At 46.1% G+C, this 27721-nt stretch overlaps 1 protein-coding gene and 1 long non-coding RNA gene across 2 annotated transcripts in view; one reads left to right on the top strand and one right to left on the bottom strand.

Moving 5' to 3' along the window:
• The first annotated feature begins 1121 nt into the window (after positions 1-1121).
• Positions 1122-27721, top strand: part of v (Tryptophan 2,3-dioxygenase vermilion) — a 62432-nt gene continuing 35832 nt past the window's right edge. Inside the window, 3 exon segments of the mRNA XM_084601117.1 lie at positions 1122-1436; positions 11199-11314; positions 25371-25434. Coding sequence (XP_084457243.1) covers positions 1416-1436; positions 11199-11314; positions 25371-25434 — 201 coding nt within the window. The 5' untranslated portion in view covers positions 1122-1415.
• Positions 7510-21728, bottom strand: LOC146190740 (uncharacterized). Its single transcript, XR_014706576.1, has 4 exons — positions 21610-21728; positions 19675-19750; positions 15907-16013; positions 7510-7640 (listed from the first exon to the last, which is right to left on the bottom strand). It is a non-coding gene; the product is annotated as an uncharacterized LOC146190740 (long non-coding RNA).

Genomic DNA, 27721 nt, shown 5'->3' with positions numbered 1-27721 from the left:
GTATGTTATTACGAAAGCAAGTTCGAGCGTGGCGGTGCGCCGATGATGGAGAAAGTGGCGTGACTATAGCAATCATGATGATGTTTAATGTCATTATCGCATTTAGAAAACGGCAGTTATTTCTTCAATACCTGACTCCACTTATACAGTTGCTGCTTTTCATAGGTGTCATCTACTTTCCCTTCTAGGCTGCCTCCACTGACAGCTTGTCGCGATTTTTTTTTTCACCAGATATACCCACCCCTTTTCGACCATCCCCTTGCCCGCTCTTTCTTCGGTGTGTATCTCTAACAACCTCACTCCGACACATCCTGCATCGCATTACCTAATGAACGGAGCCTTGACAAGCTCACATGTTTACCAACTCATGCTACGCTGGCGATTTTCCCTGGCTGGCTGCCATCTTCTTGCCTTCGGGTGTTAAGCAAACCTAGAATTTCGCTGACCCATTAAGATGTCGGAACACCATGTACCGCGTTTATAGCGAGCAAGTTCTTGGTGGAGCTCAGCGCTCGGAACACTCCGGAATGGGGCGCATTTTCTCTCTAGCGCACTCCTTATCACAGCAGGCGAAGTCAAAGTGCGCACTTTAGCATTCATCTTTCAAGATCGGTTTAGCATCGAACAAGTGCATTGGCAAAGCGAGCGCCGACTATCATCTCTAGTTTACTTTGCACGTCCTAGTCCTGTAGTACCACACTTCCCCTAATGTAGTACAGCTGCGTTCGGTATACGCTTGCGTTAAGGGTATCACGCGCGATATGCAAGCTGCGCGTGAGCCGAAAGAGTGTGGCAGCATGTGATTACGCGCGTCTATGGGCCGCAGTGATCAGCGGCGCGCGCAGCGGCAGCCACACGGGTCCTCCAGCGCACTAGCACAGGCTCCGCACACAGCCTCTTGCCACTTTCGCCGATGATCATCGGCGTGGAAACTAGGCCACATCACGACCACCTGCAAAGCCAGCAACAGCCGTGCAACTACGATTTCGCCAGCTTTCCGGCCGGAACATACGAACACACACGCTCACAAGTGCATGTGCGGATGTGGGGCTCCCGCTCTTGCATCTGTTCATTTCCTTTTAACTCTTCACGGGCCGATAGGCTTTCTCTTTCCCATCACTTCGCGTCTGAAACTCTTCCCTCAGATTACTGCCTCCCCTTTCTCAAGTCTCCCAAAGACGAGCCTTTTGGCTCTTGGCGGGGGATTCACTCCACAGTCAAGTCCACAGATCGGCTGCCAGATTGTGCTGGGGCTCCGTGGGCCTGCGCTATCTGGGAGATCTAGGAGCCGAGTGCAGTTTGCGATGGTGCGGTATGGCAGCTCTCCGAGGTGACGTCGGTCGACTCGCATGTGCTGTGTCGGCACCGGTGGTGTCCGAGCGCGAAGTCAACTCCTGCGATGGAATGAGTGATGGATGTCACAACCTTTGCTCTCGGTACGTATAGAACTTGCTGATATCGGCTGCTTGAACTGTCATTTTGCTGGTATATTGTTATTAGCAACACGCGATGGCTGACACAGTTACAGCAGCGCATAACGGGACGGACGAAATGATTTATAATCAAGTAGTGACTATGCACATCCACATGTGCTCAGTGGAGGTATATATTCCCGGAGAGGGCAGACCGGAGGTGTGAGGCAGTGTTTCGATGTCGTGGGTGATCTGCACAACAGGCAACAGGTCTGTGACCGTGTTTGAGCACAGGAATCCCGTCCGGTTGTCTCAGAAAAGGGAGGATACTTCGTTGTTGTGCAAGAATAAATCTTCAAGGCTCAAGAGAACGCAGCGACTCTCAAAAACACCAGTAAAGCTGAACTAGGGCGCTGCTGTAAAGAGGTCAAGTGGGAACCAGCACGCGTAACTTTCAGTCCTTCAGAACCACTCAATATGTATCCGGAAACAAACTTCGGATGTTCCCAGGGTAAGTCCGACTGCAACAATGTTTGCTGAGTTGCTGCTGTTTCCTGTGGTGGTAGTGATGATAAGCCGATCGTGTCATTTTAAGCCATTTTTTGCTAGTGGCTGTTAAAAATACATGCTGCCATATGTATAAATTTACGAAGTTCAATAGAGAATAATTTGACCTCAACAAATGCGCCAGGCAAGCGCATTCGAACTTTATACAGAGGAAACTGCGTGAAAGACCGGAATGGATGGACGGAAATTAAGCGCGCCCCTTTGCGTCCCCGGCCTGCTATTCCGCCGCCAGTCTATCAATCGCTTCTTGCTAATCTAACCGCAGATGAATTCACGTTTCATTTGTTATCCCTAGACCATAGAGAATTGGCTAGAGTGACTGTTTCCGCGTCGACATCTGGACGGATACAGCCGCACTCCACTATAAGCTGTTCAACTGTTTCTGTGCAGCTACCCCATATAGAAAAAGCTTTATCATTTTTATTAAACTTTCTTCGGTACCTTCGCGTCCTAATACATCCTGATTTAGCTTCTAAGAGGAGGCCGCTGTATCTTGAGTTTTTTATTAAGTCTAGGGTCGGCCTCTTTTGCATTAAATTATTCCAGTTTTGAACATCTGTGTTATTTACCTGTCATTTATATTGTTCTTTACTTCTCCGTCTTGTCTTCCTATAACATACTTACTAGTTAGTTTTACGGTCATTTCCCGCCAATTCGAGTCAATGTACTTTCGATATAAGTATTTAAATAATTTAGCTGTCCATCTATTGCCGTCCATATTCCTGAGGCGTTCTTCGTACAATATGTTTCTATCAGCTTCTCGTGCTACGAAAGACACCCAGCCCATGTCTCCCTGTACAGCTTCGTCTTTTAGTTTTTCCTTTGGCGCCAAGTGCTAACCTTTCCCCAGATCTCTGATTCATTTCTAACCTTGACTGCACTTCTGCCTTTATACTAGCACAAAAACGTGTTCTCGAAAGCAAGACCTGGTACAACTATTCCTCTGCAAATAACTTTTTTGTAAATATTACTAAAGTGGTCAAAAGTAAACGACCTATATGCGCCGAGGACGCATATTCAGCCGTCAGTGCCTTCTTCACATGTGCAGTTTCCGCTATTATATCGCAGCTGGCATTTCCATATTTTTAAACGGAGTGCCAGCTGTAGCAACTGGCGTCTACCATTCGGCGATGTTCAAACGTGCGACAAAGACAGTAAAACGACTAGAAATATATTTGCTTTTTTTTTTTTTCTGCGAAAGACTCGTGCTTGCCTCATAGTCGTACCTGGTCGGCGTGCGGTATATACGCGGTATGTCTTCGCGTGCGACATTGCATATGTGGATCACTCGAAGAATTTTAGAGTCCTTGAAGCACTGAACAACAAACGAAAACGCCTGCGATTTTTTTTTTTTTGAAGGAAACTGTCTCCTGGAAAGCACGCAGCAAGCCCAATGAGTCCCGTAATGGCAAAAACGATTTTGACAAAGATAGCGCCTTCAGCTATTCGAGACCGGCGACTTCACCGTTGCAACCCGTTTCGCGCAGGCAGAGGGCCAGACAGCTCAGCGTAATGTATTTCCGCGCCTAATTGCTTGTGACGTTTTGAAAGTTTCACACAAAGTTAAAACAAAAACAAGACAAAAAGCACTGTTAGGTGTCTTTTTTGGCACTTTCTGTCCGCGAATGATCAAGCTAGCAGATTGATTTAGCGAATGATAAAATGTCCCAAATGGCACTTCTTAATTCCACGCTTCAAGTACTTGCATGAACACAAGGCCTTGCAAAACCTTCACGATAAGCCGCTCATTTCAGCGTAGGTGTAATATTTAAATGCAAGTTCACCCGTAGAATAGTAGTATCCGTGACTGCGTTTTTCCGGCCACCCAGTTTCTGACCTTCGTTTTATGATATCTGCAAGACATTTTGCGCCAAACAAGGATCACATTCTGGGCCAGGACATGCAGAAAGAGGAGAAAAATATCTCTTCTCACCGCTCACCATTCGATACCCATTGCCTTGCCACGGTGTCAGGAAATCTGTCCACACGTGGCGCTGGCTGAGAGACCTTGGGAGTGGAGGCGCGACCTCATGCCGATATCTGCAATGCACCCCATTATTAAAATTGTTTTCCTCAAAGCAAGACGGCAGGGATCAAGCGGCCATACCCACAAGCTGGCATAATAATCGAAGTGTATTTCGACCATAACAATTATTTATTCTCGCCTGTCTGCTGTGCTTGGGAAGTTAATAATGGCCCCGCGAAGAAAAAGTTGAAAAAACGCGATTTGTATACGCTTTAAATCGGCAGCTAGACGGATGTACGAAAGACGTAATTATCGACATACGCTCAATAATAAATTAGACTCTGTCGTCTGAGGAGCCAGTTTTCCTCGCCAAAATTGCGGAGGGGGAGGATGAAGACGAGGCAAGGTACTTTGTGGAGAAAGCTGACGTCAATCGTGGCGGCATTGGCGCACGCTACAACGATGACCAAGTCGTTTTTCTCGCATCCCATGTTATTTCATTTTATCAACTTTTGAACTGCATTAAATCGTCTTTTTGTTAGCGCAGATTACCAGATTAGCACGACATGTTTACAGTAAACATACCTGATCACCTGTTCTCTCTCTGTCATTTTTTTTCGTGACTTTTAGTTTTACCCTGCCCTCAATTTCCGCTTTATGACACGTATATTCCGCATGTCTATGTTCTCATTCATTCTTGCTGACATTTTTGACATTTTGATTTTGTACTCAAACATTACGCCTTCGGTAAAATGTGGCATTGAAGTAAATAAAAAAAGTGAAAGTAACTGAGGAGACGAAGGCTGTTCGCAAGAAAACGTTCGCCATCCGCTGGAGCTGGTGTCCTGAGGAATCGTGACAGTTGCGACGGTTGGCCAACCATGATTCGTCTGTGGGGCTGTTGCAAACTGAATTAAAAGCTCGCATCGTGATTTGTATTCGATAGTGCCATCTGTAACTTTCGCGGCGCTGAAGCCTATAAAGCGACATCGCGAAAGTTCAGGAGAACTTTCTTATGTTCTTGCTTTTCCAATACCAAGTTTGAGAATGCATTCGATCAGCATCACCACAGTGCCCTCTTGACGAATCAGGAAGTGTGCGTGCGCGCGCGCGCGCGCGCGCGCGTGTGTGTGTGTGTGTGTGTGTGTGTGTGTGTGTGTGTGTGTGTGTGTGTGTGTGTGTGTGTGTGTGTGTGTGTGTGTGTGTGTGTGCGTGTGTGTGTGTGCGCGTGTGCGTGTGTGTGCGTGTGTGTGCGTGTGTGTGTGTGCGTGCGTGTGTGTGTGTGCGTGTGTGTGCGTGTGTGTGCGTGTGTGTGTGTGTGTGTGCGTGTGTGTGTGTGTGTGTGTGTGTGTGTGTGTGTGTGTGTGTGTGTGTGTGTGTGCGCGTGCGTGCGTGCGTGTGTGTGTTTGTGTGCGCGCGCGTGCGTGTGTGCGCGCGTGTGCGTGCGTGCGTGTGTGTGTGGGTCATATGCTAAGGAACCGTACGTATGACAGAAATGGAAAATTTAGTACAACCCTAAAAATGTCTATATCCACCAGCCTACCAGTGTTTTCTGTTCTGAGTACCAGAATTAAACATAGGTTAGCGACCTCTAAACTGAATCGGGAGCGCACGATGCAATCATTTTATTTTTTCTATCTTTCATTGCCACTAGTGAGCGGGCGAGTGACATGACTTCTCCGCTCTGACGTTTCTGCATCAGCTTCCGATCGTATAGAGTGGCGCAGTAATAGAAAAAAGTCATTGCAAACAATGCCCAAATAATTGTTATCAATTTTCGATAATGATACAATGAAGCGTTACACACACGTGGAATTATAATCACCAATTTCTTCAGTCATCTAAGCCTTAGAAACCCATTCGAGCAAGAGGGTGTATAGCAGTTTAAAGGTCCCGGACGCTGAAGTTTGATCTAAACAAAGTAAAGAATCAGGAAACCGGGCTCTTCGCCAAAAGCTGCCATGTTTCTTTCGGTCTAAGGTGATTCATTAATGCTCCCATTATGCGAAAACCGGGCAGCGTTCGTGCCCGAAAGGTGACTAGAAAAATACCTCATCAGCCGTCGCACAGCAAGTAAATTGGCAAGAAAAACAGATGACGTCATCGAGCCACCGTGTGATGCGCATAGCAGGCATCCGTCATTGAGCCCTAGCCACTTCAGACATGCCGTTCGTCTTCATCGCTGGACACCTCCATGAAGCTAGTTTCCTCGTCTTTTCGTGGCGAAATTCTGAGCCAACCGTTTGTCTTACAGAGTTTCGGGGGATTCCATGCGCTTTTGTGTTGGACACAGCATGCATGTGATATACTTGTTGGAAGCTGCAGAGATTTGAACCAATGAAATTGCCTCCAAACACATCCTTTCGAACCGAGGTTACGGAGAATGCAGCTCCCAGATGTTGCTTGAGCATTGGAAACATGCGCTTAATATCGTATCGGCAGAAACAACTTAAAATACATATAAAAAAAACCTAACTCGAAAACAGTACATCGGCGGTTGTGATGGTGGTAAAAATGTTTGTTGCCTCTGAAAAGAGGGAGTTACATGGAGGTTACTCTGAGGTCAGGCTTAGTGCCCTTTCCCTCACCATACCTTCACAAACACTATGTGGAGTTAGTACGGGACCCCAGTAGCTTCCATTGACGCCATTGCTCGTTTGACTGTCGCCTTTCGGGCTGTCAGGTCGGAGCGGGGCGAGTATGTCACCTCCCAGTCCTGCCGGGTGCGGTTGAGGTTGGGGGCAGGGTTGGAGGGGCACGCCCACACCATGTGTATGCCGCGTGTTGCCCTACACGTAATGGTGAGCTAAGGGCTCTGTCCTTGCCATGCCCCACGGCCGTTCTGGACATTTTAGTTGACTATAAAGTTTTCACATTCATACGCATAAGCAGTCCCAAGTGTCTTCGCCGAACGTTAACCGTTTAGGATTTCAAATTAGGTGTCCAGTTGATTTTCTTTTTTTTTTTCTTTTTTGCGTGGCATGGTCACATTGCATGAACCATGCGTTAGCGGGAGTCTCAAGAATAATTGAAACCAACTGGGACTCTTTAAATACAAAGGAAAAAAGCAACAACCATCGAAGCCAAGTAAGGCGGAGGTAAATATTTAACGCGATAGTGTTGATGTAATTCCGCTCTCCAGAAAATATGGCGTGGTGTTGTCGGCATCCGCGCTGTGAGTGAAAACTCACAGGTTGTTATCTGGCAACTGCTAGTTGGCAGCTCACAGTGTTGAGCACTGAATCCTCGTCGGACTGAGTGACGTCACGAGACCACATGACAATGCCGTGTTAGAAGGAGACGCCCACCTGGCATTCTCCTTTGAGATGGGAAAGTGAGGGCAATCGATCTCTCTTTAACCCTGCATGCTAAGGGCTACGAGCCGTGTAATATGGGCACACATTTTGCGGACTAGTGAACGAGCGAGTATCAAAGTACGTTCGCGCGAACGAAGACGTCCGGTTTTTTCTTTTTTTTTTTTTAACTTTGTATTGTTGTAAAAGTACAATTAACGCAATACTTCATAGTTGAAAGGAAAAATACTCTGAAAGCTTGGTACACGGGCGTTTTCGCATTTATCCTTTACCGAAATAGTCTCCACAACCGGGAACGAAACTGTAACCTTGAGCTCGCCACCAAACCAGTGCGCCGTGTCTTCGGGCTTTAAACTCGAAGCTTACCTCCTTTACATGCTCCTGTAAAAGAAAAAAAAAAGTTATCTAATTGAAAATCACACCAAATATTCAGAGACTGCTAGTTAAATGTGCAGTCTTAAAATAGTTAAAATAAGAACATTCTGCAGCTGCTTTCTGTGGAAAGACTACAATAAAGACGAGGACTGCATCACAATTACCTGCTCTGCAGGCATGCCTAACACTCCACAAGTCTAGGTCAAACGCATGACCAGCAGAAAAATAAGGTGTCTATGTATGCTAGTTGAATAACTGAATTCTGAAGGCAGTGACTTCTGGACTGCCTGACGTACGGCTTAAAATCAGACGTGACAAGACACCAATTGTGTGTGTTTTTTTATCTCTTTAGTTCGTCAGGCGCTTGCTGTGCTGGTATATTGAAGCACTGCCTTGAACTACTCGGTACTCGTACTCGTAAAAGTTAAGTGAATGTAGTCAGTGTTGGGGCACTAATCAAAACACAAAATGCAGTGTATTTTGTTGCGACACTCCGGTTCACTTCTCGAGTCACGAAGCGTCTACTGTTGTGCGACGACTCTTGTTCTTCCACACGAAACAAAAGCAGAATGCGCCCCGCCACACGCTCAGGCCGCGTGCCATGGTTATTAAGACGCAGGCCATGGTTAAAAAAAAAAAAAAAGAAAAAAAAACTCGATTAAGCTTTTGCGTGCGAAAGCAGCAGCCTTGATGACGAGCCAGTCGTAGTGGGGAGTTGCGGGTCAATTTCAACCAGCCGGTCTCCTTTTACATGCATCTAGATGGAGCGCCGTCTTTACATTTCACTTTCTTCGAAACACCACGGCCTCTTGCTGTACTAGCGCGCGCACAGAAGTTGAACGCAGAAGTCAGTGAGTCACTTTGGTGGGCGAACCAAGAAATTCCTTTTATATAGTGCGTGGTGCGCCTTCACGGCAGGGTATATTAAAGCCCGCCTCAATCGCTGGCTCACTTGCGGTGGAACTGTGCACCGAGCTTGTATATTGAAGCCAATCTTCTCTCGTAATAATTGTGACAACTCTGCTTACCTAGTTCAGCCCCTCATAATACAAGCTCGGCATCGTCTGCGGCAAGCTCGAATGTCCGAAATCCGCCAATGCCAGGTTTTCGCCGAAGGGCGGCGGTGGCGCCATGTCTCGTCTGCAGAAGAGCGAACGATCATCATCATGCGCGTCCGAAAAGGGTAGGTACTGTCGTCAAATCAGGTACGAAAAAAAAAAAGTTACCTCGATATGCAAGCATTGTGCGCAATTGCACAGCAAGCAAGCCAGTGATTCAAGCTGTAAAATTCTTAAAAATGGCTATGGTAGAGATGCACAGCATGGTACGTGCACGGAACAGTTGAAATCCTCGCGACAAATCGGAATTGTTTACGCTTAAGTAAACATAAAAGCTTTCTGCCAAACAAATCAACAAAAATGCTCACCCGTGAGCCACTTAGAGATTGCGCATTGAGGATGACAAGATATAGCGGAAGGAGGCGAACGAACACAAAATAGATGTTTTTTCGCAGCATCCATCGCATACAAAAAAAAAAAAAGAGTAGAAATGTATATTTGCAGTGTTTGAAGAAAAAAAAAAATAAGCACACTGGTTTTAAGGCCTGAAGCCAGCACGAGTCCGCACTGTACTCAATGTAGTCCCCTTTTCAAGCATTGCTTGACAACACAGTTGCTGTGGGCAGGATTTCAAGTTGTTTGGTTTGGTTTGGTTTGGTTTGTGGGGTTTCTGACAGCTTTCTGACAGGTGGCAGGTGATATATATGGCTAAACACTGATTGGTCGCCGGGATATGTGATGAGACCAGGTGACATGCCGGAGTTGGCTAGTATGTTGATAGCTGCCAAACATGCTGAATGTCGTTGAGCTGTGGCGGTAGGTTGTATCCACTACATCCTGTGCTAAAAACAAAATAAATATTAAAAATGACGAGCCTACTATGGGTTGTAAAAAATATATAGCCACATCGTTACTGCTCATGCGGTAAACGTCCCTGTAATTTATTTATTAAAGTGTGAATTATAGAGCACGGTCAGCACTAGTATGTGGCGGCGACTGTTGGTATGTGGTATTTAACGTCCCGTGGTGACATATAAGGTATGAGAGAATATGAGAGAAGCGGCAATGGAATACTCCGAAGTGACACCCTCTTAGGTTAAGTTGACACAAGGGGGAAAACTCACCATAAACACCGTAAACGAGGCAGGAAAACTCACTGAGAGAAGAAAACATCAGTCGCGAAACGAATTCAGGCGCACGTTCTTCGATTCGTATTTCAAAATGCCTCGCTACAGTGCACAAGCCATGTTGCAGAATCCCGGGCACTTGTAAGCGGAGTCGACGACATGTTACCTCGCTTCTGACATTTTTCGAGCCGCACATCTTGGGCATGCCAATAAGTGAATTAATTTCTGTCACCCCATTCACCTAGGCGAAATCAAGGTTGATCTGATCGAATATTTTCAGTGGAATCCTCCAACGTGGAATAGATTTGTAATAAGGGAGTAATTTCTCATTGACATCCACCCAAGCGCAGCCGTACGGTTACAGAGGAAAGCTATACAGCTTTATCAAAGCTTCGTAATTTAAGAAAAATTCGTCCTAGTCCGGGGATCGAACCCGGGACCACCGCCATCCACCCAAGTGGGCGCTTGGATGGATGTCAATAAGTAATTACTCCCTTATTTCAAGGTTGTTATCCTAACCACGGTTTCTCGACAATATTTGTGTAGAGCCCTGCGTATAACGGCGCAGCTCACGGTAGTACTTACTGCAGAGGGACTTAGGCGTGACATCCTCCTTGTGAGCTGCAGTAACACTGTCGCTATCACCGGTTCGCTACTATGGGACTAGCGGGAAGTGTAAGATATTTTAGTTTCTTCGTTTTCTAAGCGGGCAAAACAAACGCTCGCTACAGCGTGAGGCACTAAACTCTACCACGGATCTGGGTCGCGGTTTCAGAGTTACCGCGGTAACTGCAATTGATGACCGGTGAGGAAGAATCGAGAAAGTCGATACCATTCGTGAGTACCACGCGAAAGCGGGAAGCGATTTGACTAACATAGCGGGAGGAGTAGAACGGACGGACAACAGCAGCCGCCGCGAAACCAGCCAGCTTCCGCAAACCCCGAACGACGACGCCGCTGAGCGTACTTTTCCTTCCGCCTCGAAGCATCTCCTCCTCACCTTCCCCTCAGGCACGAGGCAGCTGACCAGCAGCCGAACCCGCTGTGTGACGCAATTGTTCTTCGCTACTTACCCTCGCCGCTAAGAAATGCCACTGCGAAGCAAGGTCAGCTTGCGTCACTGAACGGGCCGGGCCACCCGACGAATGCGACCGGCAAAAAAGGAACGAACAGAGGAAAGAACAAAATCGAGGAGAGGTAGATGAGAGGGGAATAAGAGCGTGAAAGTGACGAGCCTGTGGAGAGCAGGACAGAAGACGGTTGGGGTACTTCTCTCGGCCGCGCAGAGTGAGGAGAAGTAGGAGGAGAGGGGGCGACTTGGGAGATCCTGCGTCTAGCGCACGGCTGGACTCAAAGCAGCTGTTTTCGTCCCTCCCCAGACCGGTGCTTGGTCCGGTGGTGAACGCGCGTGTCCGACGGAGCAAGAATCGCTTGCAGACCACACTGCAACGAAGGAGCCGGATATGGACGCCAAAAGCAACGCAACCGCAAACAGGTATGGAAAAGCTTTTCATCCCGGGACGTGGATCCAATGACCGATGAGACCGATGGTTGCTTGAAGTGGTGTCGTAGACCCAGCTGTGAACATCTTGGGTATTATTCGTTTAGTCTACTGAATGCGTGTTTAAATCGCGCTGTTTCGCATCGGCTTCTGTTCTGCAGTGAGGTTGTCACTGATGATGATGCTGCCAGGCGTCAACGTACTGACTACAACAATGTATGTAACATAACTCAAATACTTGAAGCCTAAGTTGGCAGTTAAATTCTAGCGGTGCGTTCAATTAACGCTGATATATCAAGAGAAGAAATTATAAAGCACAGCGCTGTGTGTTGCAAGACGGCGCATGCAGTTGTACATATCCTGCTCGGTCCCGCTTATTCAGTTCAACACGTGTTGAGTTTATTCGCTCAGGTTGCTGAGATCTTACAGGCCGCCCCCACGCGTACTTGTTTCTAGAGCATCACCGAGATCGGAACAGCCGATATCGTATATTGGCTGCAATGTTTTTCATATGGCACGTACCTTTATAAATGCTTTATTTCACAAACACCGGCTCAAAGCTGGGAAACTGCATTGCAACAGTATATGCGGTTGTTTTTCCACGGCTTTTGACACTACGCGGTGGCTCCGTAGAGGCTCCTTATGACAAGATTATGTTTGGCGTTCAGTTCCCGTCTCTTGCCAGTAGCTTTCCTGAACTATACTGTCTTTTATTTTATTTTTTTTTACCCGTTTTCTCCGGGCAATCTGAAAAGCTAACTCGCCGAGTTTAGTTTTGCTTTTTGCTTCCAGGCCTCTTTCGTACTCAGCTACTGCAAAACATCATGCTCGTTATGTTTTTAGATGCGCTGGTATGTCAGCTATCGTCAAAGGGCTTTCACATGGCAGACGGCTGACTGCGAGTAGCGTTATCACTGAGAAATCTATCCAGCATTCGTTTTGATATCTTGATCTGAGTACCAAATGGAGTTCACTACGGCTTGGGAGATGTTAATTGGGGCGAGCCTTCTTTATCAAAGCTTCGCATCTAGAGATAATGGCCGCTTTAGTCGCGCGTTGACACAATGGACCAGGCAAGTGTATACCGCCTGTCCAAGCTAAATGTTAACTGAGTATCTTAAAGATATGGATTGTCCTAGCAAAGTCAAACCAAAAACAGAAAGTTGCCGAGACTCGCGTGGCATATAGTCTGCAGTATATTTTTAGTTCACTGAAGTTTAGTAATCATTAAGCACTAACTAGCCAAGTTGTCATTGCTGCACAAACAAAATGTCAGCAATAAATTTGTGTATAGTGCCTTGAAAAACATCCAAATTAAAATATTTACGCCAAGGTGCTGTCTTTACACAAGGTATTTTTTATTAAAATAAACGCAACAGCGTTAAAGGCCCCGTCCTCCAGAAATTACAGTGCCAGCGTCGGTGTTGTGAGAGAAACACATGTTCAGGCACTGATTGGTCGGTGGGTTTTGTGACGTCACGAAATCACATGACGTGGTCAAGTAGGCAGGAGCTAGCAACCCAGGCAGCTAATTAGAGGTGGGACGGTGAGGGGAAAATGAACCCAGCAGGAACTTTGGATCCCACATCGGACCCGCAGGCACGTTCGCATAACTTTATTAAAGCATGTATTGATATGTATGCATGTGGTATTTCACATAATGTGGTAGCTTACAAGTGCATGCTAAGAGCATGCGCATTCAGTGAAATAAATTAATAGATTACTGATTAGCAGAGCTGCGAAGTAGATGTACAGCCGCCCAAATCCTTAACTGACGTGAGCGATGGCCGCCTTGTTTGTGTTCCTGCGCCTTAGGGCGGATAAAACTCGGCGGAAGGTCAAGATTAAGCAAGGGCATGCATGCCCTTGCTTGTACTTGAACTTTTTGCTGCTTAGCGCCTCTGTAACGCTCCGAATTACAAAGGAAATGCGGCCGTCAAGCACGCCAGTTAAATATTTGGGCGGCTGTACGCAACGACGATCCTCAAGAAGAGCCGGCAAACGGCAGCCGTTAAAGCCGGCGCGTCATACCCTCAAAAGGCAGAGATTACTTCCTCCGATATTTTTTGAGCCGACTTTAAAAGTTACTCGTACAATGAGTAAAAAAGGATTCACGTAGCAGCTGTGATATTCTACGTCCCAAGTCGAGTCTCAGAGAACGAACTCGCAGCTTTTTTTCTCAGCGGCTGAGTTGGTAGAGCGCTTCCCACTAGATGGACAACCTAACTGCAGCTGGTCCGAGGCATTTAACAGACACAGTGAAAAATTGGAGCAGGGTTCTGGGGGATGAAAACGTGAAAGAGTGTCCCGATGACTTAAATAAAGTGGTTTACTACTACTAGTAGTACTACTACTACTACTATGGGGTGAGACTGAGAGTTCAGGTTGGAGAGATGTATAATTAGTCTTCTTCTCCGAACGTTGTAAAAAGCAAAATCCGCTTTTCTCAGAAGAGCTTTCCCCTACGGGGATATGAGTGCGCACGTGTGCTGGGTGAGATGCTCCAGCAGCTGTATTTCTTTTTTTCCTTGAAGGCAAGTAAATAAAGCTCCGTAAAGGCTATTCAGGAAACACTATAGCACATACAAGATACAAACACAGAAAAAAGGCACGCTAAATTGAGGCAAGTTCTCGTAAGTGGTACCTTAATTGGCAAAAACATTACAGCCATCTGCTTTTAGAGATTATATAGTTTCCGTATTGACATTTTGTTTCTGAAGTCAATATTTAGAAAAATGGGATTTTTCTCAATAATTATCTTTCGCGAACAAAAAAAAATATATATATACTTCATACTAGGCCAGGCAACTTTCACTAGCCATCATTTGGTTGCGCTGCGCCAGGAAAGGCACTCCGGGCCGTTTCTCTTTGACTACTTGGTTGAATTAATAGTGGGGCACCTAGAATATATGGGTATATAACGCGCTACATGCGATCGCCTATCACGATATTCGCAGTGCTGTTTTGGCCCGTAAAATACTACTAATGAACACTACGGTTTGTTAGTTAAATATCCCAGGATTGTCGAAATTATTGAACTTTCCACTGCGGCATCTCTTTTTCTATTACATCCCTCCCACCCCTCCCCTTCTCTGAAAGCGCGATCGAGCTGTCCACCGAGAAGTGAGGCGGTTACTGTGCCAGTTCCTTCTCTCAGAAAGATTTTGTAAAGCTCGGCGACCTGTTCACCCAACAGCATATCATGAGGCACACCACCACACGAAGGGCATCTTTCATAAAGCTCTCGCTAGGGCAATACGAACAAAAAGAACAGCAAGAACCGATGTGTAGGCAGCTGCCAAACGCTTCCTTTCTTCTCTGTCCGACCGCCTTTGTTGCTGACGTGCATCACCACCTGTACTTTTCAACACAATTAATGAAATGCGCTGGTTGCGAGCGCGTAGGTGCACTAACAGATGTGTGGATGTGATTTAAAGGCAGTCCGCTTGCCTCGTTGTGAATGTGTAAAATGAACTGCCTAGACACCAACGATTGGGCAACGTATAGGGAGGACTGGAAGGAGGAAACGTTTAAACTCACGCGTAAGCCATACCATGGAAACCGTTTACAATCAGTGTTGCTCGGTCATTGCGAAGGCATCCGAACAGATATTCTATCTACAGAAAGGCAAATTGAACACTGCTACACGAGTGGCTCCGATGCTTTTTGGTTTATTAGCACGTCGAATCAGCGGAGCAGCGTGAAACACTATGGAGGTATCGTGGTCCTTCGAGCGGCGGCTGCGTGCACCAACGCGCAAGGAAGTGAGATCAAAGGAGGCATATCTCTGAAAAAAGTATGTAATTTTAAGATTTTTAACTCATTTCGAGCTACGGAAAAAGAACACGGGCTAGGCTATGAAACACTGCAGCGTTATTGTTGATGGCAGTGACACAAACACCATCCCCAGATTTCTCAAAAGCACATGAATGCTTTTTTACAAAACAACGAAATGATTTTTAAGAGCATTGTGATTATAAATTACACATTGTTTTTAAACCTTTCAGTGTAAACTTGTAAGTTGATTGCTTGCGTTCCTGCAAAATTATTGTCACTGATGTTGGGAGATTATTACCTTCTTGCGTGATGACGTAATATTACGATGGTGATCGAATTCGTCATTAGCAGCAGCACAACTCCTTCTAGCTCGATAGCGCCAGAAGGGTGGAAATGCGGGTGAAGTTGGCAACGGATTTATATTGTTGTAACACGAGCAAACACGCGTAAAGAAGAAACAGATAGGACGATGTGCTTATGCATCAACTCAACATGTTTTATTATAAGCACACGATACGACAATTTTGATATGATCAATCCAAGTCATGGTACAAGAGCAAACCAGCAAAAGCAGGCTTGATGAAACAACCATCAGTCAAAAACGGCAGTCACTAAGGCAGGGCGTTTTTTTATTAAAACTCGGCTTCCAACAAAAATACTGAAGGCTTGCTTACGACTAAGAAACTCGTCTGCTTTTAGCACAACAGCCTTTCAAATGAATTAATACAGCTAAGCTCATCGGTTTAGCACAGAAATAAGAGAAATCTAGTTGGTTTTAGTAACAGAAAGTTCTGGAGTAGCAGGCTCACTTTGGCGTCTCTGTTCCAAAGTGGATACTCGGCCTTGTTCCGCTTGTGGTCTTCGTCACCAGCTGGTAAGGTCGGTCTGGCTCATGCAAGCGACAAGGATAGTAGCGCTGGAAAGAGCATATTAGGCGTCAAATGTCTTAGCGTCCCTTGCCGCCGGAGAGAAAAGGCCCCGAACCGGAGAACATGCAGAGAAACCGAAAGTAAACTCTAAACGAAATTTGGTAGATCACTTCCTGGTACTATAGTGTTGTGGTGCCTCTGGAGCAGTGCAAGCGTCAACCACGACACGCAGTTCTCCTGCATGTAAAGCGTTTCCCCCATCACTCTCGCTCTCCTCCACCACACCACGATATAGACACGCACCAGACCGAATTAACATGGGTCTAAGCGTATTCCTGCCATCCCGAGAACAAGCCTTCCCATAATTGCGGCCCAGGTTCCTTCTACCGGGCTTCAACTGCTTCTTCCTACGGTCGGCGACGGATCGTATGATGACCACCTTCCGCGAAATTACTGTAGCTACTACCTGAATGATAGTAATCGCTATATCCGTGCCTGAATCTTCCTCACCAGCTTTCAAGAAGTAGCATGTAGACTAAATATACTCACTTTAGCACCCTTCACCCCTCATGTAAAACTCATTCACAGGGGGCATTTGAGGTACTGAAAATCAATCAATAAATAAATATATGTTCTGGTTTACCGCAGAGTATGCACTCCCGAATGTCACATGCGTGTTGGCCTATAGAAATACTCACTCACATTCTGCATGCATGTATCCAAGGCCCCTCTCCTCCGAATATGCAACTGTCCAGTACCGAACAGAGGAAGGTCGCATTGCTCAGCTCCGACCCGGATGTCCAGTTCTGAGCCGTGACACAAGCCATAGAGGTCGCTTAGCGCCAAAGGCTCAATGCCACCTGATATGGTTATCACCCCACACACGATATTTTAAGCTTGTCGAAGAAAAGAAGCTTGCTCTCTTACTCCCACAGCAGACTTGTGTCCTCGCATTTTACCTCGATCGAAATTATTCCCGAATCTATACATTGCTATCCCGCCTAGGACATGAGTTGGTACATCCTGACAACCTGTATATATGATGCTTAGTTCCGTACGTTGCAACATACCTTGAAATAGTGGACCACTGACGCCTTTGTGGCAACCCGCTGTGATGGGCAGGCAGCTGCGACGTTCGATTTCAAAGCTCAAAGCCGTAAGATCCACAGAAATGGGGAGGATCCCATTCCGATGGAGACGAAATGCAAGACGTCCGCGTGCCAAGCGATATCAGCACACGTTAAGGAACCCCAGCTGGTCGGAATCAATTAGGAGTTCTCCACTACTGGCGTCCCGCACAGCCTACGTGTCTGATTAAGTGCGAGGCGCAGGTGCCAAGTTCACGGCGGCTTTATCGCAGCGACACGCTTGAAGTGACGAGTGGTGGCGGTCAGTTCAAGCGCGCTCCTCAGGCTTGAGCAAACTTGTGTCCCTGATCATCGAGCGTACAATCAGCTGTTTTATCCCACAATAAGCAAGGTCGAGAAGGCCAAGGTTGTTTGTTTCATTTTTGAACTGAACAACGCAATTGCGAGCGTGCAAACTCGGTGGGACGTGGAGGCCGCTGTGTCGATAGTATCGCGAGAGGTTAAGTCCATTTGGAGCATTTGTGATACTGCCAATAAATGACAAGGTCTTAGTACGCTTGTTATGCAGGCCCTATTGCCTGAACCGGTGTAATGTAGTCATACCTGAGGTCGGCGTGTCGCACACGAAACATTAATCATATATAACAGCACCTGTCATCAACTGCAGTTAACTCTTGAAACGCTTATCTCCGCTTCAGCACCGAGGAGTTCTTCATTTGAGCCTCGGTGTGAGGTTGACCTCTTTGTCTAGATGTGAATGATAAGAAACGCTTTGGTTAGAGGAGAGAGTATGCTTTTTAGCGAGCTCCACTCACAGCGGAAAACTTTTGACGATGCGTTAATTCTAAGTGAAGGCGCGACCAGAAAAGCCCCATTTGGAGATATTATAGCCACAACGCGCATCTATACTCTGCGGTGTCGTAGTGACCGTCACAGCGTGCAAAAGCACACAAATAAATAGTATACAACAGGAACGACCCCTGTCAAATCCTAACTGAGAATCCTTAATCCTAAGCCCGCTTCGTCGAAAAGCTCCATAACCAACGTGTGAATCAATGTTAGCAGCGCCGTTTGATTTCCATTTTTTTTTTATTCGCGGACTTCTGCCGTGGCTAATCAACAAATCAACCAATAAGTCAGTCATCGCTAATTTGTCAGTAACAGCGTATAGTACGATCAACGTACAGGCAGAATCCCAGAACCTGTTTCAGGGTTTTGAGAGAGGTGCTTCACAACTATATATAGTAGACCATCGGTAAAACATTAAAAACTAGGGAGACGCTTCAGCTCCATCTTAAATGTACACGCCATAGCTGTAATGGCCTCTTTTAGTTGTTTCTCCAGCCACTCAGACAGTGTTCTCTGTCCACATTACCACATAGTAAGCTTCAATTAAGCGAGCACCAAACATTCATCACCCCCTTTTATCATCTTAGCCAAGTAAATGTGCCCACGTGATCGATAGCGTGCCGACGACCCAAAGGTCGTGGTTTCGAATCCCGACTTAAGGCGAAATACTTTCTAAGCTCATGGAACGAAATTCCGTGCGCGAGATCTGTGCGCGAGATCGGTCATATTGCGCGAGATTCCGCGAGATGTGTTCTTGTCTAGCGTTCCTGCCCTCTGCAATCCCACACCTGAACGCGCGCCAAGGAACACCCCGCGACAGGATGGTGCACTGCCCAAACGCACACTTGCCGGAGAAAGTGTGACAGATACTGCGCCTTTCCGTTCCTGTAAACCAATTATAATTATACGTAGCATTGCAACGAACGCCGATAAGAGGCACACAGTGAGAGGCAAATGAGATAGTAGAGGAAGGGTTGACTTTAGCCATTCTCCTCTTAAAAGACATCTAAGACATCCTCTAATTTTTTTAAATTTAAATAAGATCAATTACTTAATGCAATTCAAGTCACTTGAGACAAGCGCCGGCATTCAGTTTACACTACGAGTTCTCTTCTCAATTATTGGCATTCCGGATACCCAGGCGTGACGATGATTTTCTTACACAACGCCGCGGCAGTGTTGACGCCTGGTTTTCCGCCGAACGCGAGCAATAACGCTTTCGGGTAAATATTATCATTAAGGCTAACTTAACGGCATTCCAAGCAGAGCACAAAGTCATGAACGGGGAACGAACTATTTGCCAGGAGAGAGAGAGAGAGAGAGAGAGAGAGAGAGAGAGAGAGAGAGAGAGAGAGAGAGAGAGAGAGAGAGAGAGAGAGAGAGAGAGAAATAATATTTATTTGCACCCGCCAAAAGGTGGGCCAGGATCCAAGGCGTATAGCTCTGTACCAGCCATGTCCTCCCCCTCATCCGTCGACCTGGATCTCTGCCAGGAAAATTTAAAATAAACGTCCTGCTGGAAATTACGTCGACGGGAACCTGCAGCAGCGCTTTATCTCTTCTGAGATGCTGCACAAGCGTCGCGTGCGTTGTGTAAGCATTAAGAAATCACACGTGCTGTTATTCTTCGGCAGGGACAGAAAACACCACTCGAAGACACTTGTGGGAGAGCCCGGCCTTGCATAATCACTTCCGTGCAGCGCGCTCGACACGAGGATAGCGCATGCCTCGATTGTATCCTGGAAGCCAAGTTACTAATAAGCATACTTACCATGTGTTTATAGAGCAACAGGATAGTGGTATATATACCAGCCGAGTTAGAGTTCAGGATTCTCCTCAGCCAAGATCTGTGATTGAATTGAGCGTGTGCAGCTATCAGTAAGCGCGAAGCAAGGCTTCTTGCCGAGCCGACGACTAACATGCTTTTGGCATCATACACTGTAAACTCTTTTCCAAATAAAAATGTGACCACTTAAATTTTTGCTGGTAAAACTGATCTGCGATTTTCATGCATAATATTCCTGATGCTACCGACCGCAAGTCATGGCATAGTAATGCAAGGGGGAGACTCCTGCAAAACATTGGGCACTGCTGAACACACAGCAGCCGAAGATTGATCAGGTAATTTCTTATTTCATTGGTTGTGACGTAATTCAAGAAAAGCAGTGCATACCACTTATTCCGTAAGTGAAGCGAGCGCGCTTTTTTTTTTTTTTTCATTTATTCCTCGCTGGACACTGTCGAAACTGCAGGCCACAAAACAATTGGCCCGCTCCTATCAGAGCATTTAAATATGCCGCCTTGTAGAAACAGCACAGAATATTCGCACCACGCGTCTTAGTCACTATTCGCAGACCTCACCGCTTCATTGCAAGCTTATCCGCTTCACACTCGCTTTCCAAGGGCGAATAGTGCAACACACGCAGAAGAGGTCGCGATTGCTCTCGCAGCCTCCCATTCCGATTCAAAACACATAATCACCGACTCGCGAGGGGCCTGTCCGAACGTCGAACAGAGCTGGACTCCCTTCCTAGCCTTTCTAATCTACATAAATTGCATACGACAACCGGATCCCGCACACCAATACCTCGTATTGGCCCCTGCTCATCAGGGTTTGGCAGGAAACGAGGAAGCAAAAACAACAGCCGCACGTGCACTCTCTCACCGGGCTGTTTTCTCTCTCTCTTTTTTCTCACATATTTTTTAACATATATGCTCCTTCTACAATACACTTGGTTCATCCGACCAGAAGCGCTGCGTAATTTCCTCCAAGAAGGTTTTCGGCTGATCGGGAAACCACTTTTGCGTCGCTTTCCGCTGGTCTATGTTCATGAGAACTGGACCACTTCCCAAAGCAACCTACGACATCCAAACAGACGCTACTCGGAGGAAGCGAGGTTTGGACTACTACCTAAGTTGTTTGCCAGTACCTCGTAACCCAGTATGGCAGTACGACGGCGTGCTGTTGCATGAAAACCGCCCGCGCACAGTGCTGAAACCAACAAGCGAAGTTGTAGCTTACTTGAACACCCTTCCTAAAGTATATATATTACTCTCCAACCGACTTTCATCTGTTTGGTCCATTCGAGGGTGCTCGGCGATGTCGCCGATTTTCCACAATTTTTTCACGTGCGACAAGGTATGAAAAAAGTAGAGTCACGACCAATGGGAAACATTCTACTTGTGCAATAAGCAAGCTTCGGGCTTTTAAGGGTAGAGATAAAGAAACAGTCATTTTTCATAATCATCAGCGTAAGAAAAAAAACAGCACGAATTCAAGAAGTTTGTTCAGAAAAACCAAAGGGGGGGAGAGAACTCTACGGTGTGTATATGTAAAGCAATCACTGGACGTCAGAGACTTCTACGTTCTCAGGTACAGATCCCCGGAAGTTTAAAAATACTACAAAGGCGGATTTCAGTGGAAGCGAAGCGATGCTCCGCTGCGCGACAAAAATACAGCTTGCTGCTTTCATAGCGGAAGCCGGTACCAGCTCCGGTCGGCGTGGCTGCGAGATTGTAAACAAGTGTACCAATGTGGTATTCGTCCAGCTATCGGCAATCGATAAAAAAGAAGAGAAGGGCAAGGAGGGGTCGTTGTCGGCGTTTGCCCGGCGCTTGCAACGAACACGGCAAGCGTGCCTCTGAGCGGGTTTTTACGTACTTTTCCCCTCCTGTTTCGGACAAAGTTCAAAAGAAACCGGCTCACCTTTTAACACGCAAATACAAAGCTGAGCGTCGGGTGGACGACGTTGAGCCTTTTATTTCTCTCGTGGTCTCGTATACATGCATGGGAAGTGCGCGCACGTGTAGGCCTCAAACGTGAACGTGTGTGCGTCGCCAGAAATTTTTTTGCCGAAGGTCGACCGTCGGCCTAGAGCATGGGGCGAGAAAGTCAACGCTATAGATGTGCGCGATAGTAATAAATTATGCACGCTTCTGGGCAGATGGCCTGAGCCGTAGCTGGGCAGAACAAAGGGTGAATTTGATTTCTTTCATCTGCTGAAACATTCTTCAAAGTGCTCTCAAACATCGATGCACTGTCCTATCTGTTCTTTTTTTTTTTTTTTTTTTGTTCGTGAACTGCATTTTTTATGAGAATCCACGGGGACTGTCCTTGTATGACCGCATAGAAACCAGTCTCAGTGAGAGATTTATGCGCCCTAATAACTCTTCGCTAGCACTATCTAAGTTATGGGGAGTGCGAAATAAAGCATAGCGTTGATCATACGCTGGATGTTGGCGGGACCAAAAGGTCGGGTCGAATAAAGCGAAATTACGAATTAAACTACTTCAAACGCGCTTAGGCTTCTTTTGTAACCGTCTCGCTGCGGTGAGGAAGTTCACTTTAGTTGTTTTCCTCATTCTTGTGAACATCCGTGCCTTCATTCCTCATCCTTCCACATCCGTCCATTGGTTGAAGAGTGACTTTATATGTGGGCTGGCAGCTTACGCTCTCGCGTCGTATACCCTTAAATGATGAGCTTAGGTGTCTCCAATAATATAGCACCTTACACTGATAGGGCGTGATAGGGGAATAATGTAGCAGGCAAAAGAAGCTTCCGTGTTGCTTTCGCAATTCATATAGGGTTAACCAGAGCTAAACCACAACAAACGTTTCTTCTTTTCCATCTTCACTCCATCATCATTCGCAGAAACATTTTCGTCCTCCTCGCCTACTGACGGCCTTGTGCGAGGCGTTTACAGGAAAATAGACAATGCGGACAGCTAACACATCGAACCACGCATTTTGCACGTGATATGCGTCAATGTTACAGGAACAGATGTAGCTCATGGCAGCCAATAACCAAACCCGCTTGGTTTGAGCGCCTGAGGGAGTTGCTTAACAGCCTGAGATGCCGGAATGAGATAATGCCTGTGTACAGGGCTGCTAAAGCGAAGGTCGTGAAAAGTCTTCGTCGTCGTCGTTAGCGGCGTATCTATACGACAGGCGACGACGGCAAGGCGGTTGGCTAGCCGTCTCCCCAGACAGCGGTATCCTGCCGCCCGTAAAGCAATTGCGCTCTCGCCAAGCTCAGGATTGCAGGTCAGGTCGGCTGCGCCGCAGAGTCAACAGGAAAGAAGGACGGCACTTGGGCCACAAGGTGCGATTCAGACAGACACAAGTGCCACGTGAGGTCGGCAGCGAAGGTTTAATAAAGTAAAGAAACAGGGGAGATAGAGGAGAAAGCTGCGGCTTTTCACCAGACAACGCGGAAGACGGAACGTAATAGCGGTGTCGTCTTCACGAACGTTTACACACTAAGGTATTTCTCGGGATAAAAAGTAGGCATGTAGCTAAGTGATGGGACGGAGTCGCGAAGGAAGCGATGGCTGGATGGGAAGAGTGTTACTGGCAGGGATGATAAGAACGTCACAAACGCTAGGAAACAACCTAACAGCTTTTATCGTGTAAAACCAGAGAGAGAATGCAACGAAAAAAAAAAAGGAAAAGCACCTTAGCCATTGATCTCAATCTAGCTCTCTCCTTAGCCAGATGCACCATGGAGGAAGGAAACAACTTAGGAGAGGCCCTTGCCATTCCCAATGCATTGGAGAAAGTGTGGCGACCGAGTGTTCATAGCGACGCTGTTGAAACTCGGGCCACTAGCAACAGCGTTGCTAAGGGCCCTAGGTACGTGATCGTCGCGGAGAAAGAGAATGCAGAGGGTAAAGGAGGAGGAGAGACATTGCAGCATCCGGTCGCGGCGCGGCCGAGCCGGCTTCAAAAAAATGACGTCAGGACCTCTCCTAAGTTCTTTCCTTCCTCCATGAGATACACCATGCTAACCACGCAAAAAAATTTCCTGCTCTCCTCTCCTCTCTCACTATCCGTCATCCCCCGCTCTATTTGTTTCCCCTTGAACCTATTCCCTCACCCTAACGGACCATCGCCAATCGCTTAGCGTGTCTTTCCATCGCAAGTGCTTTTCCGAACCTTGATTTCACACACGATATCATCCATTTCCAACTCCGTTATCTTCTTGTCTCTCAACGTTACCCCCAATGTCTCTCAATGTTACCCCCAATGTCTCTCAATGTTACCCCCATTCCATGGCTCGCTGCGCTGTTTTTACGCTGTTTTTAATCACATTTCAACTGTCTTCATCGGCCTCCAAGTTCAGCCCCATGATTAAATAACGGCAGGGCGCAACTGCCATACCTTGCTACTCGTTCCTGTGGGAAACTTTCGGTAAATAAGCAATTTATAAATATTTTATTTCGAGCGTGGATAAGACACTCACCTCGAGCGTTTAGATTGAGCGAGAAGTAAATTGCACGTACGCGAACAACGATCCGCAAGAATTCAGACAGAGACCATTAACGACATCGCGTCATGCACTAAACGGCGAAGTTCAATTGTGTCCCCTCAATTTAGTTGAGAAATTGTTGCCCACAGAAATGTTACAGAAAACTATTGCTGAAAGACATCAGTTCTCTAGGACGCCGTCAGCATCAGAGCCCTTGAAAAGCACGCTGTTTTTTTTTGTTATTATTATTATTATTATTATTATTATTATTGTTATTATTATTATTATTATTATTATTATTATTATTATTATTATTATTATTATTATTATTATTATTATTATTATTATTATTATTATTATTATTATTATTATTATTATTATTATTATTATTATTATAGTTCTCGCACCTGTGGAACAAAGATGTTGAGCGCATTATACATCATTGCCTTCTGAAATGGCGCTACTTCGTCCCGATTGCTGAGAACACTAAATCCTGGTTTATAAAGCCGGCGTTAGTGTTGACATCATGAGCTGCTATCGGGCTGCTAATGTTCAGTATGCCTCGTGTTATCCAGTCTGTCAGGGTTAAATAAAACTGTTGCAAGCGGTCATTGTTGACAGGAATTGTTAGGCTGCCACAACGTATACCCGCGCAAATCTTGTAGGATATCAGTACTGTCGACTGTCCGTGTGGGTTGAAAACAATCCGAGTTGTCCGAGTTGAAAACAATCTTGTGAGGCGTGGAAATACTGAATCAGATAGCTCCAGTCAATGCAATGAAACCGACAACACTGCGCAAGTCTAGAACATTCCTCTTCAGCCATCCACTAGCAGCGCCCTACAGCATTAATGAAAGCGTATGCTTCCTACTCGGTTGGACAAAGAGCCGACTTAACAAATATTGTTCTCTTGTCCTGACTTTGCGGCTACCTATACATGAACAGTCATAAATCTCTGCAAAAAAAAAAAAAAAAAAAAAAAAATTAAAACTCGCTAAAAAAAAAAAAAAACACGCATTCCTTAACACACAGGAGCATATGTTCCACCGAAAGTAGACTTTCTCTTCGACGCTTGTTTCCGGAGAGCGCAATGCCCCGATATCGGATATGTCGTTTCCCGTTAGCTCTATATATGCCGCACCATGCATATTTCAGTCAGCGCACTTTCTATGAAGTCCTGTAATTCTTTCTCGCTTTTTTTTTTTTCTCTCGACCGCAGCAATGACAGCACCAAGGGCGGCGCGGCAACATCAGAAAGGCTGCTGTACGGAGACTACCTGCAGGTGCGTTAAGCAGCGTAACAAGCTCTTCGCAGCGCTACGGCAGAGGCAAGGGAGGTGTGGGCTCTACAGAGTGGCCCGCACGTATGGCTGTGCTCTCAGCTTGCGTTCGCTCTCGGAAAGGACAGTTATTTGCCTGTCTTGATTCTCTGCATACTCAACTCTGCCAGAACAGTGAATTAAAGCAGCTCTTTTAAAACGTCGTCGGAAAACCGTCCATTACTGCACTGTCTCCTTTAGCAGCGTAATGCCCAATAAGAACAAAAGATTCTCCTACATCAGATTTCGACAATGATCTAAAAGGGCCGTGGATTTTTTCCACAGTCGGATACAACGGAAGAAAAAAGCTGCAGATGCCCTTCACAGCTATAGGACCCCTCTGCAGCCGCCGGCATCGACCGAATTTAGCTGGCGGGACAAAGTATGACGTGACAGGAAGATTCGAATCTTGTTAGGATTTACGTAAAGTACTGAGTATTATTTTTCTCGCTTAGCCTACTTCAATGATTAGTCAACAGAAATTAATGAACTCTTCGAATATGGCGTTCAATGATATAAAATCTGAATAGAAAAGTTGTGGAGTACCATGAAAATGGCCCTACCCGGCTCCTTCCGACGAGGTATCCTTTATGCAGCCAGTTCTTTTTTTTTACGCAGCAAAAGTGAAAGCTCACGAAATTCAGAAAATATACCTCGTGACAGCGTACGGCCGCGTGCACCGCGATTACAGTGCTCGCATCCGTTTCTTGGTGAAAGGGTAGTCAGCTTCCCGCCCTATATGCGCTGACCACGATGAAGTAGCTTCGCTTTGCTGTGAATTTCGAGATAAGCGCCAAAGGCTGGTGCTGACGCGCGACTTAAAGCACGCCGCCAGCAGACGATGGAGCTTATCACAGGTGGTATGCTGGCAGCGCTTCACCAGGTCGCTGATGAGAGAGCCGTATGTATGACGGCACATTCTGAAACATGCTGACACGTGGTTTTATTGCGAAAACAATACTACGCTAGGTTCCGGCCCGTCACCTAGTCTGTGGCCGCAGTCACGAATGACCTTGAACAGCCGCGAAGAAGAAGAAGAAGAAGAAGAAGAAGAAGAAGAAGAAGAAGAAGAAGAAGAAGAAGAAGAAGAAGAAGAAGAAGAAGAAGAAGAAGAAGAAGAAGAAGAAGAAGAAGAAGAAGAAGAAGAAGAAGAAGAAGAAGAAGAAGAAGAAGAAGAAGGAGAAGAAGAAGAAGAAGAAGAAGAAGAAGAAGAAGAAGAACGCTCGGTCACGCACAGCTAATGCTTTCGCTCCATATTCGGTTCAGCGGCGTTGAACCCTTCTCATATTAGTTTTTCGTGGGCTCTCATTTGTGTCGAATAAAAAGAGCTGCTGTTATGCACACTTACCTCCTCGGAAGTACCTGGGTCGCACCATTTTTATGACGCTCGATTAACAACCTTCCTTTCATGCCTGAACGCTTAATTCTACATTTTAAAAGTTAATTCCTGTCAACTAATTATTAACTTAGGCAGGAGGTAAATGTTATTTTCGGTATACTCAAGTGCTGAGAACGTTCACTTGATTTCAATTTGAAAGAATGCTTTCGTTAACAATATGTACTGATGAGGGGCTTGTCGGTGACACGTAATGTTTTTAGTATTGGTTGGTTTGGTTTATACGGTTCAGTGTGCCGAAACGACTCAACCTGTGAGATTGTAGCCCCCTGGGGTGGTTTTAACATGCACTTACATCGCACAGTACACGGCCGCCTTGCTTTTCGCCTGCATTAAAAAGCCTGCCGCAGCCGAAACTGAATCCTTGTCCTTGGGACCTTGGGTTCAGCAGACGGGCGAGCCAACCACTGAGCCATGCATAGCGGGGGTTAAGGCTGAAACTGTAACAATAAGGTTGCGGATAGCACATAGAAAAGGAGAGAGGACAGGACGGGGCACTTGTAGCTTGCCTCCTGTCTTCTGTACGTTCCTATCTTTTATGTGGCTCCGTTCATCGTTCAAACGCTTTGGTTACCTTTAAATTTTGATCCGCATTAGCTTTGATTCGCCTTGGCATACAACTCATTCGACGGAAGAAGGCAGGCAGAGGTGCACAAGAAGTAATTTTTCTAGTGATGTAATTTTTTTTTTTTTTTTTTTTTTAGAATTTCACTAGTTTATAGAATGAAACTTCCCATGGTTTACAAATGTAACACTTGTATTCCAATGAAAGACAAAATTACTTGTCGACTTTTTTTTCTTTTTTTGTTGTTGTTGTTGTGAATATTATGCGCCACGTGCCACGCTTATTCGTGC

Source organism: Amblyomma maculatum, chromosome 4 (genome assembly GCF_055883805.1).
Source record: "Amblyomma maculatum isolate TAMU_Amacu chromosome 4, ASM5588380v1, whole genome shotgun sequence".
Taxonomy (NCBI): domain Eukaryota; kingdom Metazoa; phylum Arthropoda; class Arachnida; order Ixodida; family Ixodidae; genus Amblyomma; species Amblyomma maculatum.
Note: the sequence above shows the minus strand (reverse complement) of the source record. Positions and strands in the feature narration are given on the sequence as shown.